The sequence below is a fragment of the Eumetopias jubatus genome, unplaced genomic scaffold (assembly GCF_037043125.1).
Source record: "Eumetopias jubatus isolate StellerSeaLion01/CBP00866 unplaced genomic scaffold, mEumJub1_p1.0 scaffold_1, whole genome shotgun sequence".
In the NCBI taxonomy this organism is placed as follows: Eukaryota; Metazoa; Chordata; class Mammalia; order Carnivora; family Otariidae; genus Eumetopias; species Eumetopias jubatus.
In genome coordinates this window covers 77,416,850-77,434,266 of record NW_028274807.1, presented here as the reverse complement: position 1 = coordinate 77,434,266, position 17,417 = coordinate 77,416,850, and the positions used below count along the sequence as shown (strand labels likewise).

At 41.0% G+C, this 17,417-nt stretch overlaps 1 protein-coding gene across 3 annotated transcripts in view; it reads left to right on the top strand.

The window, feature by feature from the left end:
• The window catches only part of LPP (LIM domain containing preferred translocation partner in lipoma), a 653,705-nt gene extending 649,113 nt beyond the window's left edge, over positions 1 to 4,592 (top strand). For all 3 annotated transcript variants that reach the window (XM_028101192.2, XM_088025061.1, XM_088025065.1), the window contains one exon: positions 1,724 to 4,592. In XM_028101192.2, coding sequence (XP_027956993.1) covers positions 1,724 to 1,852 — 129 coding nt within the window. In that variant the 3' untranslated portion in view covers positions 1,853 to 4,592. The remainder of the gene's footprint in view (positions 1 to 1,723) is intronic.
• Positions 4,593 to 17,417: the final 12,825 nt, after the last annotated feature.

The following is a 17,417-nucleotide window of genomic DNA, read 5'->3' as shown; positions in this document are numbered from 1 at the left end:
AAAGATAATAAACTACCAGCTTTTACACCAGATTTTATGACTACAGAGGAACAACCACCTCCAGCCTTAAAACTGACCTGAATCATAAGTGTGAAAGAGCTAATAGATGCCTTCGAGGTCATTTTACAGATGGAGAAACTGAGGCTTAAAGAAGAAAAGCTTCCCAACATTGCTCACACACTTGCTATGCATACTGATAGGCTTTGACTTTTAATGGTTTGTGCCCAGAGTTGCATGAAAGGTGCCTTTTCTCCTTCCAGATGAAATGAGAGCAGTACAAATTAGGTTTGCTTTAAAGTCCTGTGAAGTTTTTTTGTTTACGAAACCATGCTATAGCATGGGAGGAGCACTGAATTAGAAGGGGACAGACCGTCATTCTAGTCGTACCTCAGACGCTGCAGGACACTGGAGAAATCACTTCCCCCTCTGCTCCTCACCTCCCCATCTCTATAAACCAGGAGGGTGTGCTGGATGCCCCAGGTGGCCCCTTTGGGTTCTTAGAGTCAAGGCATTGATGGTGCCAACACTGGTTGACTCCAGGCTCTTCATGGTGCCCAGGTGACCGTAGAGCTCAGCTCATTCAATGCTTACGGCCATGGCGTTTTTGAAATTTCCCTTTCTCTACCGCAATGAGAAGAGTTCATTTAATGCCATCATGCAGTGTCTGGAATGCCTCTAGAGTGGCAGAATATCTGCTTGCTCGTTTTGGCAAACAAAGCCAGCTCCGGGGAGTCTGGGTTCCTGCTGCTGTTGGTGGGTGTAGTGTTGTAGGCCCTAACCTTTCTGGCCGTGCCCTTCACTGTTAGTCAAATGCAGGCATGAGCCCCAGCGACCTCCTTACTGTCTTAGTCGACAGCAGAAGCAGGGCATGCGGCGGTGGTGGGCTTTTAGACGAGTTTCTGCTGAAGTGAGCAAGGGCCACACACCGCCAGATGAAGTCCTGTATTTTTCTTTTCCAAAGAAACTTCCATTTCCTCCAAAGGTAAGGGCCAGTATTTGGCGGTTACATGACACTTTCCAAAAATGGAGCTGCGGAGGTGCTTTTGACAGTAGTTCGTTCCTTTGATCCTTTCCAGCTCTGTAGCTGCCTGCATTTGTTTCAAAGTACATTCACATCCAGTTTCCTCTTTGATCCTCCCAACAGCTTGGTGAGGTAGGACATGCAGGAACTCTTTTCCGTGACACCGGGGCAGAGCTAAGGGGTGCCCTGGGAGGGGCCGTCTCCCCATCCAACACATTCCTCTGCACCACACTGTCTCCTCCAGAACACAAACCAGTACTCCCAACACACTTTAGGGTTTTGTTTTCCCACTACACTTGGAGCCAGGTTGCAGAGCCCAGGGCTGGCCCTTCTGCTTGGAAGGAGGCACTCTACAGCCCTGCTTCTGCCCCGAAACGGCCAAGGAATTCTGTCCCTGCGCCTGTGTTTTCCTTTTGAGAGATCCTTAGACTCATAATAAAGGGTAAAGATGACTGAGCGGTTAGGGATCTCCTCTTGTTTTGTTGTCTCTTGTTCTTGCTGTTTTTGTTGCTTGGGTGAGAGAACAAAACTACTACTTGGGGCCCCAGAGCCTTGGGTTCTTCTCCTATGAAGTAACCTGAGGGGGATCATTTTACCCTGTAGTAAGGGGCCACGTTATGGAGGCCTCAAACAGAAAGCTAAGGAATGCAGTCCTCACATCTGTAGTTTCCAGTTTCACTGACATCCTTTCTGTTTCTCCAGGATTGTGGTGGTCTCCTGTCCGAAGGAGATAACCAAGGCTGCTACCCTCTGGACGGACACATCCTCTGCAAGACCTGCAACTCTGCCCGCATCAGGGTGCTCACCGCCAAGGCCAGCACCGACCTTTAAATTCAGTCGCCTGCTTAGCTGGTTAGTGGGTGGTGCTGAGAAGAGGAAACACAAGAAAAAGATAAGAAAAGAAATGGGAAAATGCAGGAAAGGCAGTCAAGCCGCGGGATGGTCTCTGTTCTTCATCTAATATTAACCTTTCTTTAGAAGCACATAGATGATGAGATTTTTTTTTTTTTTTAAGTTTTCACCAAATACACATTTCACATTTAATCATGTAGGACCTTGATGGGCCTTTGTTCCCAAGGACTTCCACATTTTTGCACGGATTATACTCCATCCCATTCACTTCTGCATTCCTGTAACTTTTAATCCCTATGTTTGTCTCACTTTTCATCTGGTTGAATGGCTTTTTTTAGTGTGGTATTTGCTGTCACACAGTTTTTCCTGGGTGAGTCGGCCAACTCACAGGTGCTTTTAGGCTTGAAGGGTCTATTCTATCAGTTCCACGTGGCCTGTGATCAGAAAAGATAGCCATTCTTTTTCTGTGTATTGAAAAGTACATCTTTCTGTTGCTCTAAACTGGTCATGCCCCTTGGGGGTAAAAAAAAAAGTGTACCATGTATACGTTAGGCTACAAAGAATTTAAGCTATAAATTACATAGGTTAAAACAAGCCCAAATTTAATTTGCAACCAAATTTGATTGGAAATTCAAAATCTCTAGTGACCAGTGGTCAGGGCTCATTTGAAAATAGTAATTGGTGAGAGAGATCCAAAGTTTGCTTTTTTTTTTCCTGAAGGAATTACAGGTGGGATATGCTGGGAAAAAAGCATTTTGGGGGTATTTTGAAAAGCCTATTATTATCCCACAATACCATCTTAAGATTTCCCTTTTCCATGCCACCTAGACATCATAATTCAGACAAACTTTGTTTTCTCTGGAACATAGCATTTCCAATACTGTCCCACTTTTCATCTCAGAAATATTGCCCTGGTTGTATTTTGTTTTGTTTTGTTTTATTTTTTTTTAATAATATCCAAACACAACTACCAAAGTTGAGTTTTCTCCGGAGCAGACAGTTGTAAAGAACTATTCCTAGTCTTCCTTTTTTTTTTTTTTTTTTGCCCCCCAGGCCCGGGTCCTTTTTGCCTGACAACTGCAAATCAGAGCACAGAAAATAAAACTGTAGAGTTTTGTTTAATTTACTTTAAAAAGACAGGAAAGCTTGAAAAAACTGTGAAACCACAGTTTCATCACTCCCATAATCCCTCCACAACTCAAATTGCATATCACGGGAGATGTTTTCTTATCATCGATGTGACATTTATACCACACTTTCAAAGACAATCGCTGAAAAAAAAATTGCCTTTCTGAGCTAAAAATATGGAGAGTCTCTGCCTGGAATCTTTATTCAAACTCTTACTGGGCATTGAAATGCTTGCTTGCCAACTATAGAACCATTCTATTGGGTTCTAACTTGTTTCTTTTAAAGAGACGCCCATCTTCGTCACGGCAGGTTGCCATTTTGTAAACTAATCGAGTATTTTGGATTGAGATTTCTTAAACATTTCTTCAAATCTTCCACAAGTATATACTTTTAAATTATGAAGTATTTTAAGTATACACAAAATATAAATAATAATATAATGAATCCCTGTATACATAACACCCAGTTTAAGAAATCAAATATAACAAATATAGTTACATTCCCTTGCACACCCTTCCCTGGGTCCACAAATACCTTTTTCATGATCATAAAGATGTAACGTCGATTTTTAGTCTTTTATTTTAATTTTTAATTTTAGCACTCAGAAATGAAAAATTATTTGTGCGTGTTTTGAATTACGCCCCATGCCTCAGGAATTCCAATTACATTTATTTTACTTTAGTAGGAATGATTGTAAAAATGGTTCAGTTTTCTTTTTTTTATTTCAGTAAGAAATTCTTAAGCCTATGGTCATTAGCTCATCTAAGTTAATTTGTGGCTCTTTTGCCTTGGTCACCCAAAGTGACCGCCGAAGTTGCAACTTTTCAAAGTTTTCTTGGAAAACTTTGTCTTTCCTTACTTTGCTACTCTTACCATTGGTCCTATATTTTTCTTAATGTGAAATACAATGGGATTCATTTTGGGCAGCATGTGAATTTTAGGATACAATAGTGACTGTATCTCTGAATTTCTGTCCTCCACATTCAAGATCAGACATGCTGATGACCTCAAAGAGCACTGACTATTAGACATTTGGAGAGAGAATGTAATTTGCTTGAATGGCTTCAGCAATTTGTTTTCTATGAAGTACTTGGAGGAAATTGTGTTTAGGCCAAAAGCCCAATTTATTGAGAGATGGATTTTATCTCTTGAAGTGCAGTCATATTATTATGAATTTTGCCAAAAGAGGAAAATGTATGAAATATTTATACTATAAAAATGCAATAACATTCTACTTGTTTGTTACATTTAAGTCCTTGTGTAACTAAAATGTTTACAAGCCAAAACATTTTAAAGAGAGAGAGAGTTATAAGAAAATGCTGTCACAGACCCATCAGTGTGGCTTTGCCAGAATACTGCTTGCTTTCAATCTTTATAGTACATTTTTATCACATAACCTCAGAGTATCTTTACCAAAGAGTTTTAAAGTAAATCTCTTTTTAATATAGACCTATTATACTTTTATAATAATGAATGTGCACACACACATATGCAGAAATATTTAGATTTAGATTTCTTTTCTTTCACAAGGTATAATAAGGAAAGGATCCTACATATTTTATTCCAGGATTTCTTAAGTATATGATTTATATTGCCTTCTTGTCTTTTCTATTAATCATTTGGTTTAAACAATGCCAAATCACTCTTTACTGTTTTAGTTACATGAAATTTTGCCTATAACAGAGACAGAAAGATCATATAACCTTAACAATTGTAATTCTTTTGTCTTTTGGTATATTGCCTTGATATTTAAATTCAAAAATAATAGAAAAATCAGAATTTATAAGAGGAAGTTTGTTAAAAAATTGTCAAGAACACAAATATTTGGTAATTATGTGTTGATGAGAGATGTGGAAAAGGAAAAAAAACCCACTATGTCATGGGCTCTGCACACCATTTCAAAATCAAATTTCTTCACTGTCTGGATCCCAGCTCACACTGACTCAACGTGGAATCTTGTTTGCAAGCAAAATTGCATTTAAAAATCAAAACTAAGTCATGTGTCCCAACATGGGACATCAAGGCTTTGAGATGCTGGACATCTCTGCAGCTCAAAAATGTGGGTTCTTTTTCCTGTCGTTGACATTATTTTTGTAGGGGCAACTTCTCTGATCAAAATTACTTCATTGGCTGTATGCTGACTAACGCAGCCGAGTTATTAACACTATCATTGTTTCCTCACCACGCAAGATTCTGCGAAGGTGCTTATGGTGATGTTTAAAGTATATAAAACTCTAACTACATTTAAACAAGTGTTTTTATTTGGGTTCAGAGGAAGAAAGAGAGCACTTTTACAACGGGACTGTAGTAGAGGGTTTATAGAATATAGACAGGACTCTGAGAACACAACTTCCAACAGTTTTCCTCGTTAGTAAAAATCCTATTAATGTGAACCAGCCAGGAATAACAGTGTTATTTCTATTTGACATAGTTCGGGCTTCTCTTGTCAAATCTGTGTCGGCTGCCCCCTGATCCCTCCATCATCAAGTTTTGAAGGGTGTCAGGGAAATTATGGCAGCTGCTAGGGAGATCAGGAAACACTGATGTGACCTCCCAGCCTCTCACCACTCCTCTTGGCTCAGAAAGGTTTCTTTTTCTCATAGACATTTCTAGAAATATTGCCATGCTACCTTAGTATTTCACATTTGTAGTTTAAACAAGTGATTGTCCATCTGTTGCCTCGAGCTACAGTACATGTGTGTTATGAATGAAATATGACAGCATGTTCCATACTCTGCTTTCGCCATCTGTAGGAAACCAGTAGGCTGAAAAAGATATACCTCTGCAGAATGTGCCTGAAGTCCCTTTCTTGAGATCACTCTCTCGGGGCACTTCCGTGGGAGACAATCGGAGAGCAACATGTATGTGTGCCTTATTTTTAAAGAGTCTCTACGCCACTATGAATACTCCACTGGGGAGTCCATAGTATTAGTAATCACCTCCCAGATTTCCAAAATACACTCATCAAAAAGGAAAACAAAATCCAGAGAAGTGTAAACTCTTTATCTTAATGTGCTCTAATAGTGTTTCTTTTCTCCTTGTCTCTTGGAAGGACCTTGTGAATTCCTGAATTAAAGAAAACACTTTTATGCCAGGAAGTGATGTTTCGGATGTTGTTGGTGATTATGTTTGGTCTTTCTCTGGTTTTAGTCAGATAATGAAGTCAGACTTCCATTTGAGCCTTTACCACCCATTCAGCATATCCACTTTGAGTAATTGTCATAGCTTTTTGGTTTGTCTGTTGTCTTAATTTAATAGTGGACAGAACAGGTTGAGTTCTGAGTCATTATTATGGTACAACCGTGGGCATTTTAGGTTGTTATTTATATGACAGATACATAGAATGAAACTCTTCTCAAGAGACTGTTGTCTGGGCAGCATATTACATATTATTTCAAACCTTTAAAAAATTATCTGATTAAAGCTCCACGGTTTGGTGAGAATTTTTCCTCTTTCCCTCTTCGCCTCTTTTCCTCCCTCCTCTTTTTTCTCTTCCTGCCTTCCTTTCTTACATTCTGTCCTGCTTTTCATCCTACCTAATAATATTATTGTGCTTGGACTTTTCATAAGTAAATTATATCAGTGCATTCTGATCTTTACGGAATTGTGACCATATGAAGGGAAGAAGGCTACCGTCAAATATACATGGCATCCATAAATCCTTCCTTTATAAGGGCATATTTTCCAGATTGTGTTTATTCATAAAGCGAATGAGATAATAGAGTCTTTCAGTTTTATTTTAATGAGTTTTCATCAGGGATTCAGATCATAGAGTTCTTGGCAAATTCATTTATGACTGCCCTACTTTTCTCAGCTATATGCAAAGTGATCTTTCTAAGACTAGGTTAAGAATTAAAAAAAAAAAACATTTTGGCCAACAAAACAATCATATTTTTAAGTGGTGTGGCATATTATTTTATTCCTAATGAAACTTGGTAATTTTCCTCATGGCAAGGAAAAACTATTATCCTTCCAGAATTTTTACACATATCAGCATTTTGCCTATGAGCATAATATTAAATCCTAATAGTTGAATCACAGTATTTTACAGGGGGTAGGTCAGCGCCAGAGTTCTTCCTAGAGCACAGTTCACAGGCCTGTGGTATGTTTATAAAAAGCAAAAAAGCAACCTGAGAAGAACAAGTCTGGGTCTCTCAGTAAAGCATTTTGCTAAAATTCGGCTTTGAGATTTTTTTTGAACTCTGGCTAATAATTGATAAAAATATGCCCTCTGTGTCCATTTTTTTAAAATCTGTTTGGAAAAAGCTTCTATTTCTAGGGATATATTTTCATCTTTGGTTTCTGCTCTCACTTCGACTTTTTGTAAGTTTTCACAGGATTGACATTGACATTGATTTTCCCTTTTCAGAGGGTCACATGTGAGGAAGGTAAAACATACTTAATACATATTTAATTCAATACATAAGTGAAGTTGCCAAGTCTCAGTGGGTATGTTGTTTTGTGGGGGGGGGGTTTGTCTTTTGTTTGTTTGTTTGTTTGTTTTTTCAACCTGTCTCCAAGAAGAGTGGGATTCAGGAAAATAAGGAGGGATTTAAGAAACGAGACAGTCTACAATTAAAATGATGGCAGGAGAGTTCTTGTAAAGTGTCACTCCGAGACCTTTCGGAGGGGTTTTAGGCATCAGCAATTGCAGTTGTTTAAGCAAGTAAGCTAGTAAAATATTCATATTTCCAGGTTTATGAGGTATTTAAAAATCACTATGGATATAGTGACTATATTTTTCCCTTGTCAGAAGAGAGTAGCTGCTAGGCCCCATGACAGGGTTCGTAGCTACTCCAGGAATTTATAATGCATGTCCTTTCACCCCCTCCAAGAGAGGGGCATAGCTCATTCTCATTCTCACCATCAAAAGATGGTGATACATATTCTGACATATTCTTGGGCACACCACACCGTACCCTGAGCATCTCTGACGGTTAGAAGTTTTTCTTTTCACACATGCAGTGTTTTCTCCCTTTCCAGTACTTACCTGATGATGACAGTAAGTAGGAGTTTAGGTCTGTTGTTCTCTTGTTGAAATCCAATCATCCACTATCTGTAATGTCGTGCCTAAACAGCCAAACTATAACTGATTTTTACTAGTTTTCTCTTTTTTAGTTGCAAACACAGGAAACTAACTTAACTTAGTAACTTTAAAAAAAGGAAATATAAAATGGCTTATTTTCCTTTAAACTTAGGACACTTATCCCTTTCTCTATTTTACTTTCCTGCCCCTTGTGCAAGAAGATGTAGACACCGTTTTGGTTATCCAACATGCAGGTGGCTTCTTTTGTGGAAAGTGGTATGGAAGATGCATTTTTATTAAATTCATGAACATTTCCCCCCTTGAAATCACACACACACACAAAAATACTAAAAGCTTTGGTCTTTATTTCTGATTGTTACTTAATTTATCCACAGTCTCTAACCACGCTAATACATATCTCTATTTCCAGCCTTTGTTATAAACAAAAATTAATACTCTACAAGTGAAAAGTTATATATACTAGAGAGAGGAGAAAACCTACAGCTAATTCCTTTGTAATAATTTAAGATACTTGCATTAATCTTTCCTTACAATATGCCTTTTTAAATTTTTCCAAGCTACTCATCCACTTAGGGACAAGAGAAAACCTTATTCATCTAACTCTGATAGGCATTTAACTCATTGACCCAAACAGCAGTCTTATTAAACAACCCACATAATGGATTCGGTCAACTTGACACTGAATGTAGCTTCTAGTTCACTGCTCAACCCCAGAAGTAGAATGGTTTACCAAGAATGAGACAGGTCTCACTATGTTATCTTGTGTTATACACTAGTATAGAGAGTTCTAGCTGACCCCAGACATCCATCGGTGGTGTTCCCAAACATAGACTCATGGGCTCTTTAAGGACCTGAATCTCCTCTGTTATTTTGCTAGCAAGTCACCATCCCATATCTTAGACCTGGCCAGTATGTAGTACTGTTCATAGCAGTCCATTCTACTATTAGGGCAGCTCTTTTCTACAAAAGTTCTTCCTCGTGCTGCATATAAATTTGTCTCCAGGGCTTTGCAAAACAAGTCTAACGTCTGAATCTCCCATTTATTGACATTGTGTCAAATCCAATCACCTTTCTGCTTCTCCTTTGAACACTTGGACAAATAGCTCCTAATTTTATTTCACTCTACTCGATGAAACTTAGTAATCACCTTGGGTCAGGCTAGGTGGAAACACTTTCTTTGGGGGTTGAAAGTAAATAGAATTGAAGTCACCCAAAGGAAACTGATAGTCAACATGGAAATTTCCACCAAGGACTCAGACCCAGGAGAGTGGAAGGCAGATGAGGCTAGATCTTCTATGTGTACAAAACAGACCTTTTACATTGTGTTCAGTACTATTTTTGATTTTTGATATTTCGAAGTCATTCTGAAAACGAGAAGCAAGCTAACCTGTATGCCATCTGTGAGAGTCCCACTTCTTGGTTAATGTTCAGAAAGTCTCTGTAACCCTCTCCCTTTGTCTCTGTCTTCTCAGTAATAGCACAGTTTTTGTCCATGTTCCCATGCTGAATATGCAAAAAGAGTTCTGGATACTTTATAGGGGTTCGAGATAAATAAGTACTTGCTGATTGGTTTTGACATTCACTTCCATTTTCCTGTGCTCAAATATTTGTACCTAGAGATGTTGCCCTTTAGACCAAGTGAGCAGCTTCCCTACGTGTTCAGTTAGGAACTGTCCTTAGGAGTTCTGTATTTCTCTTTACTTTTGTCTTTCTAACCTCTTTATCCCTTGCTCATCTTAATTTAATAATTACTGTGAGAGCATAAGTAACTTTGATTCAGTCCAGCTGCAATAAGATCAAACAGGTTCAGTGGGTACTCAGGAATATGGCAATGAGAAGGGTACTACTTCCCAGTGGCATCAGTAGGGCTCCATGGAGGAGTGAAATTTGGTAAGAAATGTTGAACTGATTCATTGACTTGATGTGGAAGTTGAAGGAAGAATATTTAAGACACTAGAAACAATAGAAAAGCCAAACTATCTTCAGAAAAGATCCTCTACTTTAAATATTACAGATTCTGGAATTTCCTTAACAGGAGAAAAAAATTCCAAATATTCAGGGTCAATGGGAAGGTAAAAAGCACAGAGGGCTAATTCAACTGCTATTTTCTATCTTGTCTCTTTATAATTGGAAGATAGAAGGAGCTGCCAAAATATAATCCAGCACATACAGTATGAACAAGAAGCTCTATAACACAGATACTCTACTCTTGGAGCAAACACACGTGTCTTTTGAACCCCTGCAAGAGAAGAAGCAAGACATCCTTATTTTCCTATTATGTTAGGTCAACAATTGGAAAGGACCCTGCTATCATCTATTCCACTTGGTGTTAAAAATTCCCTTACTGATTCACTGCTAAGTGATAACCCAGACTCTGTGTAAGCATCACAGAGCTGCATCAACAAGCTCATGACTTCTTGGGTCTTCCATTTCCTCCAGCACACTTTGTTCCAAGCTCCCCCTGACTCTGAAGCAGAACCAGGTTTGGGGATTACGCTCTCCTGAGTGCCACACAAAACTCAGCCTTAGTGCATAATAAAATGTTATTCCTCCCTTCATTTTCCTTCCAAAGATATTTTTTTTCACTTTGGCAACACATTACTTTAAAATTTTTTTTTTTATTTTTAGCTAAAGATTAAAAAACTTTTAAACATCCTTAAAAAATAGGATTTTCTGAGGGCCAGGTTTTAGAGTTGGCGACTTTTGTTTTTATTTTCTTACTCAAAAGATAAATTGTTCTGACAGTTGATTACATACATAGCTCTATGCCCTCCCCCAGTGCCCAGCCCATGAACAGTACCCTCCAGTTGCCTGGCCTGCTGATAATGACCCTAAAATGTTAAAAAATGTCCATGCCTGATCTCCACTTCTAAAAAGGAAGAAGTCAAACGCAAAAGATAGCGGTTCTGTTGAAACTCTTTACTTCTGTCTAGTTCTTTGCCAGAGGAAATCATTCTTGGGGGGACAGGGTGATAGAATGTTGCAGTCTTAGGTAGAAATGTATACATTCTTTCCGCCGTGCCCTGGGTTACCGTGGACCGTCATCCTCTAAGACATCCCCAGGTTTGAATTAGAGGGCCCTCTTGGCAGAACCTGTCACCAGTCTCCTGGGCCGGACCTGGGGGTGGCTGTCTGAGCTCTAAAATAATAATTCCTGAGCGAGCTTACAAACGGCTTTCACACATGAAACAGCCCTGGGAGGAAGGTTATTAATAGCCCTATCCTAGGAGAGGGAGCCGAGGCTGGGAATCGTTCAGTGACTTGCCAGAAGCGATGCAGCTGCTAAGTGGCAGATCTGGGGACACAGCCAGGTCGTGCAAGTCCAGTGCTCTCTCCGGCGGCCACTTGCCGGGCACAGAATACCTCCGAGCACAACGTATGCTTTGCCCAGACTAACGTGCCCCCCGTGCAAAGGCGTCCAGGGCGATTCTCCTAGCCCGTTACAGACCTCAGGTGGCCAAGCCACGTGTGCACAGCGGAACGTGCGATCGCTTAGAGCCTGCGCACATCCTCCGTGCGGTCTTGTGGGAAACTCCCGGGCGTTCTGTCTGATCAGCCCTGTGCTGATGGCCGTGGGGGAAGGCCACCCGCGAGGACAAACGGTGGCGCTGCAGCACGCTGCCCGCAAATCTCCCCAGAGACAGTTGCTTTCCTTGGCGTGAAGGGGAAAGCTCTGGAATGGTGAGGTGCAGCCTGTCACCCAGGATCATGTCATTTCTAATGCAGTGGAGGGCAGAGGTGACTGGGTCCTTAAGACAGGTCTCTCTCCCGTGGGCTACGATTTATGCCCCCCAGAGACGGAGACTGCTCTGTAGGTAAACAATGCCTAGGATTCTTCCTCTCGGTTCCCAGCTGTTGAGGCCCACGGTGTCTGTCACTGCACCAGGCGTTTCCCAACCACCCCACCCACCCATGACCTTGAAACGTCTGGGAACAGAGGCTGCCGGACTGAACGCGGCTCCACATTTGGTGTTTGCCGTTGGAGAGACAAGGCTGCCCAGGCCGGTATGGTTTTGTGATTCGTGGAAGCTTATTCCAGTGAGTTTGGTACTGTGTTGTTCCCAGGATGCTTACTTGGAAGCCTCTGTGTATATTCTAGAAGCTGCCCTACACGGCAGTCCCACAACTCACCATTCTTTCTCTTGAGCCGCATCTCTCAGGAATGTGCCTTTTGATGCATGCTCTTGGGCTTTCATTTCCTCCCATTTCTCATTATAGTTGTTTGGCTTCTGGTTAAAATCTGTGAACCGATTGCAAAGATATTCTCTCTTCATCTGAGTTAAATCTCCTGTAGGAAACCTGTAAAATGATCTCATCTAATAAGCTTTTTAGGCTTTTCCCTCCCTAGAGTCTACCATCCATCACGCCGCTCTCACCATCTCTCTGGTTATTCCCTGGGATTCATGAGGGCCAAGTGAAGGCACAGATGGCCACTCACCCCTTTCCATACTTCACACCTGGCACACACAGGACGTGCCAGTGGGGCCAGTGCGCTAGTACCCTTGGCAGAAATGGCAACATTCAGAGCCTGGAAAGGTGCCTCGTCTTCCTCTGAGGCTTGAGAAATGCTCTGGCTGAAGCTGTGGAGAACGGTTCTTGTAGGATGGATGGAGTACCCCCCCCCCACTCAGGAGTGGGTGACTAGAAGAAGAAGAATTTTGAGAACTCTCCAGAATGATATGGGTGAGTACGCCTGGGTAGAGACTCCCCGGGGTGGAGCCTGTGACATCTCGTTAGCGGGAAGAAAAGGACAGTGAGGCAGTGAAGATGGAGAAGCAGCCCTTTAAAAAAAAAGAAAGGGCGTCACCAACCCTGATCTCCCTTTACATAATGTAAAGAAAATTATGAATAAAACTTTTTCTTCTTCCATTCTACATGATACAGTTCTCCATATGTAGGGAAAACACAATTGCGTTGTCTTTCAAACACACACCCATGCACGTGCGTGCACACACTCTCACGCATATGCACATACAGACGTCTTCCAAGAAAGCCGATCCTTCAAAAAAGAAACCTTATTTTAAAACACTTGGGTTTTTCAGGCCAGGAAATTAATAATTCCTAGACCTGACCCATTTTTGTGGCTGCCAAAAAGGAAAAGAAAAAGCTCTTGAAATTTTGTATGGATCCATTTATCTCCTAAAATATGCCAAAGCAATTTGAGGTGGGGGTGGAAACGAAAGTATTTCTCTCTCCTGCCTGATTCTCTCTTTACATTTCTATCTGTGGGGAGAAGAGTAAAGCCTCTTCCTGGGCCATTCTTATCAATGCATCGTGTTACCACGTTGGAAGGTGCCTGCTCGCTCCGTGCCAAGAGGAATCACACTTCCTCTCCCGACTCCATTTACTCTATCATGAGGGAGTAAATATTAAGTCTGGACGTCTTTCCTCACCAAATTATTTAACGCCATTTCTGAACTGCTTTAGAAAATGTAAAAGGGAGAAGCTAGTTTTTCTTGGATCCATGTCTCCTTTCTTTTCTTTCTTGGGAAACTTAATTATAAAGGGGGGGGGGGTGGAATCCAATACCTTCTCATCTCGTTTTCTCTGTGGGTGACAGCTGATGACCACTTAGGAACCATAAGCCAGAAGTAGGAGAAGAGCATCGCCAGGTTATGATGTATCTGCCAATGTGTTTCATTCCTTCAAACTCAGACTTCAGAGGAAACGGGATTTTTATCAGTTACATGCCAACAATAGAAATGGCCTGATTTTAATTTCAAATAGTAAAAGGCAAGTTGATATTTAGGCAGTGTTTGCATTTTACTAACCCTTCTGCTTCGTTTTTAGTTGCTATGCCAAGCACATCAATGTATCAGGGAGAAATTGCCAGAAAGAGCCAAAGTGCCTCAGACCTCTCTCACTCGGTAGCAAATTGAAACTGGTAGACACCATGCCGGCCTCCTCACTCCACTGAAATGTCAGAATTGAGACGCATCCTTGATGAAAGAGATTTAGGACCCTGGAAACTAAATCTTGTCACCAGTATGTATAGGGAAGTAGTTGCAAAACCACGTTTAAATGACGTTCTTCCTTTTACTCCCCATTTATTCTCTTGGGAAAGCTGATAAGCAAGTGATCCAAGAATTCTTTCCTTAGTAAACAAAGTCAGAATCTATTTCCCCCCTAAAAATCTGGATTCTGTCCTTGTCCTTTTTCAGGAAACCTATCCAAGAGCAAACAGAATTAAAGATGACACTTGATTGTCTGATCCTTTAGCATGAATAAAATTATCGTGTGATTGAATGTGCCTTAAGTGAACATTTAAACTGAGATGCAGCATTTTCACCGCTGGATGGAGGGTTAACTTCTTCCAGGCTATCTGCGCAGCGAACTACTTTGTTTTTGTTTTGTTTTGTCTTTTAAACTCCACATTTATCATTAGTTTAGCAGATTCGGGGCTCTTTCTCTCCTGGGAATATGTGCAATTATGAGACGCACCAAAAGAAAAAGGAAGGGGAAGAACTTCCTGAGTAGCAAATGTGTGCCATGAAGGAGACGTGACATGGAGATAAGGAGCCCAAGGATAGTAATTTCTCTGAGCTGCGCACACGAGCTTTTATTTCGTGGCTCTGTCACAGGCTTTTCTCCTTCTGTGCCGTCACCTTTGAGAAAAACGATTGCACCTTCTCCAAGTCTGCCTTTTTAACAGCTACAGTTGAGTTGGCAAGACTTCCCCAGCTCTGAATATAGCCATTTGCCGACTCCGGCCTCTTTGCGAGACTGACTCAAATCTGTGATCTTCTGTTCAGCATACACATCAGCAAAGTGAGAAGATGAGCACTAAATATAGGCTCTATTAACTTTACTTTTAGATTTACTGCCTTCAAAAAGTGCCTATTCTGAGAAACATAAACGTTATTCCTACATATGTATGTACACACGGTACCCAGAGTCATACTGTGCAGCCTTCAAAAACATACCATCTAAAGGAGTAGGTGCTAAGATAAGGAACGCTTGCCAAATGGAAGAAAGTCACTCATTTCCAATATCCCCTCTCGAGTGGCACCGTGAAACAGGCTGCAAACACATTCCCTGAGCATTCCTTGCTGATACAGCCACTTTATATTTATATCCGACTGGATGGAGGCATACCGCTGAGGCTTCCTGTACTCTGCTTCAGGGGCCTCGATGCTGTATGGAATTGGAATATTCAGTCAGAAGGAAGCATTGTTCGAGAGAATTAATAGAGCCAGGATCTGTATTAGGATATGCGTCAGATGTGTGTTTTATAAACTAAGCATTGGTGGGTTTAGAATGTCAGCACATTTTTTTTTTCTCCTTTTATCTCTCAGGCTAACATCAGTGAAAATGAAAGAAAAGTCTTGGCCAGGAGGATTGGAGGCTCAGAGGGCCAAACGTCCTTGCCAGATCCTTAGAGCATCTTTACTTTGACTCCTAAAAATAGTAGCGTATGTTACTGAGTGGCTTTTGTTTCCATAGTTCTGTCATGGGCATTGCAAGCATAGCCGCTGCTGATGGGACAGCCGCACAGCCTGGAAGGAGAGACTGTTCTCCAGGTGTGGCATAGGAGAGGGTCTGGGGAAATAGGACGACGAGGTAGGCCGTGCATGATTTTAGGAAAAGGGTTGAAGGGAGGACGTGCTTCCAAAAAAGATCTTTCTCAATGTGTCGTCTGACTCAACCAGCTGGCAAATTACACTTGCCAAGTCGCTCTCTTTCCTTCTAAGTCATTTGGCTCCATGTGCATTTGAATACGCCTCTCCTTTGGGAAAGAGAGATGCCTCCAGTTAGCCTCTCTCCAAGGAAGCTCTTGACGTCGTCTTGGTCACAAAGTTATCTCCTGCCCCACCCACTTTCACCAAAAGGAAGTAAAGAGGGACGAGCTATAGGAGATGGTTTCCATGGCACTGCAGTCAGCCACCATTCTGCCTTCCATATAAGGAGCCCCCCTACATGCACCAGGGATGAGGCTGGAACAGATTACTGTTGCATAATCTCGAGTGTGGACCACCCTGCTTTAGCTGTCATCGTTTTATGAGACCAGTTGGCTCCTTGGAGAAAGAGTGATACTCTTCACTAAAAATGTCTACTCTTCCTGTTGACGTTCGTTTTCTGTTTTTACCTTATCCAATTTCAACACTAGTCATTTTCTATTTTTTAGAGAATCAGATGTCAGTGCTAGATAAGAGTTGAAGAATCTCTGTGTGGTGTCAGAAGAAGTATTGGGATATGGGGGGTTTTCTCCGTAGAAACAAGATGGACGGGGAGAGACAACAGGGCTCTGCTCCAGGTTTCAACCTGATGACCATGACTATGAGAGTTTTGTGTAAATGTTAAGTGGTACTTAGAAGTAGACAGAGAAAGGAGAAGGGGGAGACAGGGAGAGGCCAGGTTTTCTCTCCACTAAGAGCAAGAACGTCCCACTGAGTACAAGGATAGCCCCACCATGATCAGCTGCTAGTCAGAATAACAGTCCCTGCTTTAGGGAAAGCCACACGAACACATACAGGGAATATGCCTTTTTTCACATGTGTGGTACTGACAGAGCCATGATATTCCTAAAATATAGGTTTCTCTTTCTTATTTTATTCTTAGAAAATCACATTTCTCCACCACATCATGAACCATCACTGACTTATCCAAAATAACCCACATGATTCCTTATGAAAATAAGAGAATAAAACCTGTTATAAGCAAGTGATTTGGGTATTTTCTTTGTATTTATGTATAATCCAATTATATTAAAACATTTCTATTTACCTTCTATCTGTTTCTTCTCTCAATTATGTTTTTCCAATGCTCTATAAGAATAAATATGAAAATGATACTCTCTTTTTTCTGTAAAAGAACTGCAACTCCTTTATTATATTTAGAAATCCAATAAACTTCTTATTACATATACTTGTCTTTGTGTGGAATTCTTTTTGAGCTGGATAATCCTGGTTTCCTTTCTTCTGACCCCTTTTACTGTGATTCATTTTTTTATATCATTTGCTTTCCAGATGGTCTTCTGAGAAGGGAATGCCTCTCAGAGCAAATATGATGCCAACAGGAGTATAAAGGCACCCACTCTCCTCCACTAACAGCACAGAAGATCTTAAGGTTGGATGTCTTCTAAAATTACTTGACCACTCTGTGTCTTAACCTTCCAAGTAAAGGATTTCTTGCCTTTAAAGCTGGCTCCAACCCCCAAATGGGTCCCTAGATGTGGGGGTAGGAGGTCTCCACTTACCACCAACATTGGCTGGCTTTTTCACACTTCTTCATCCATACTGTTTGTACTTCTCGAACATTGAGAATTTGCTCTGTACTAGCACCTTGAAGGATATGGGTATACATTGGACAGTTCCTGCTTTCAAGACTTCTATAGTCTACTAGAACTGATAGATATAGATACATATGGGG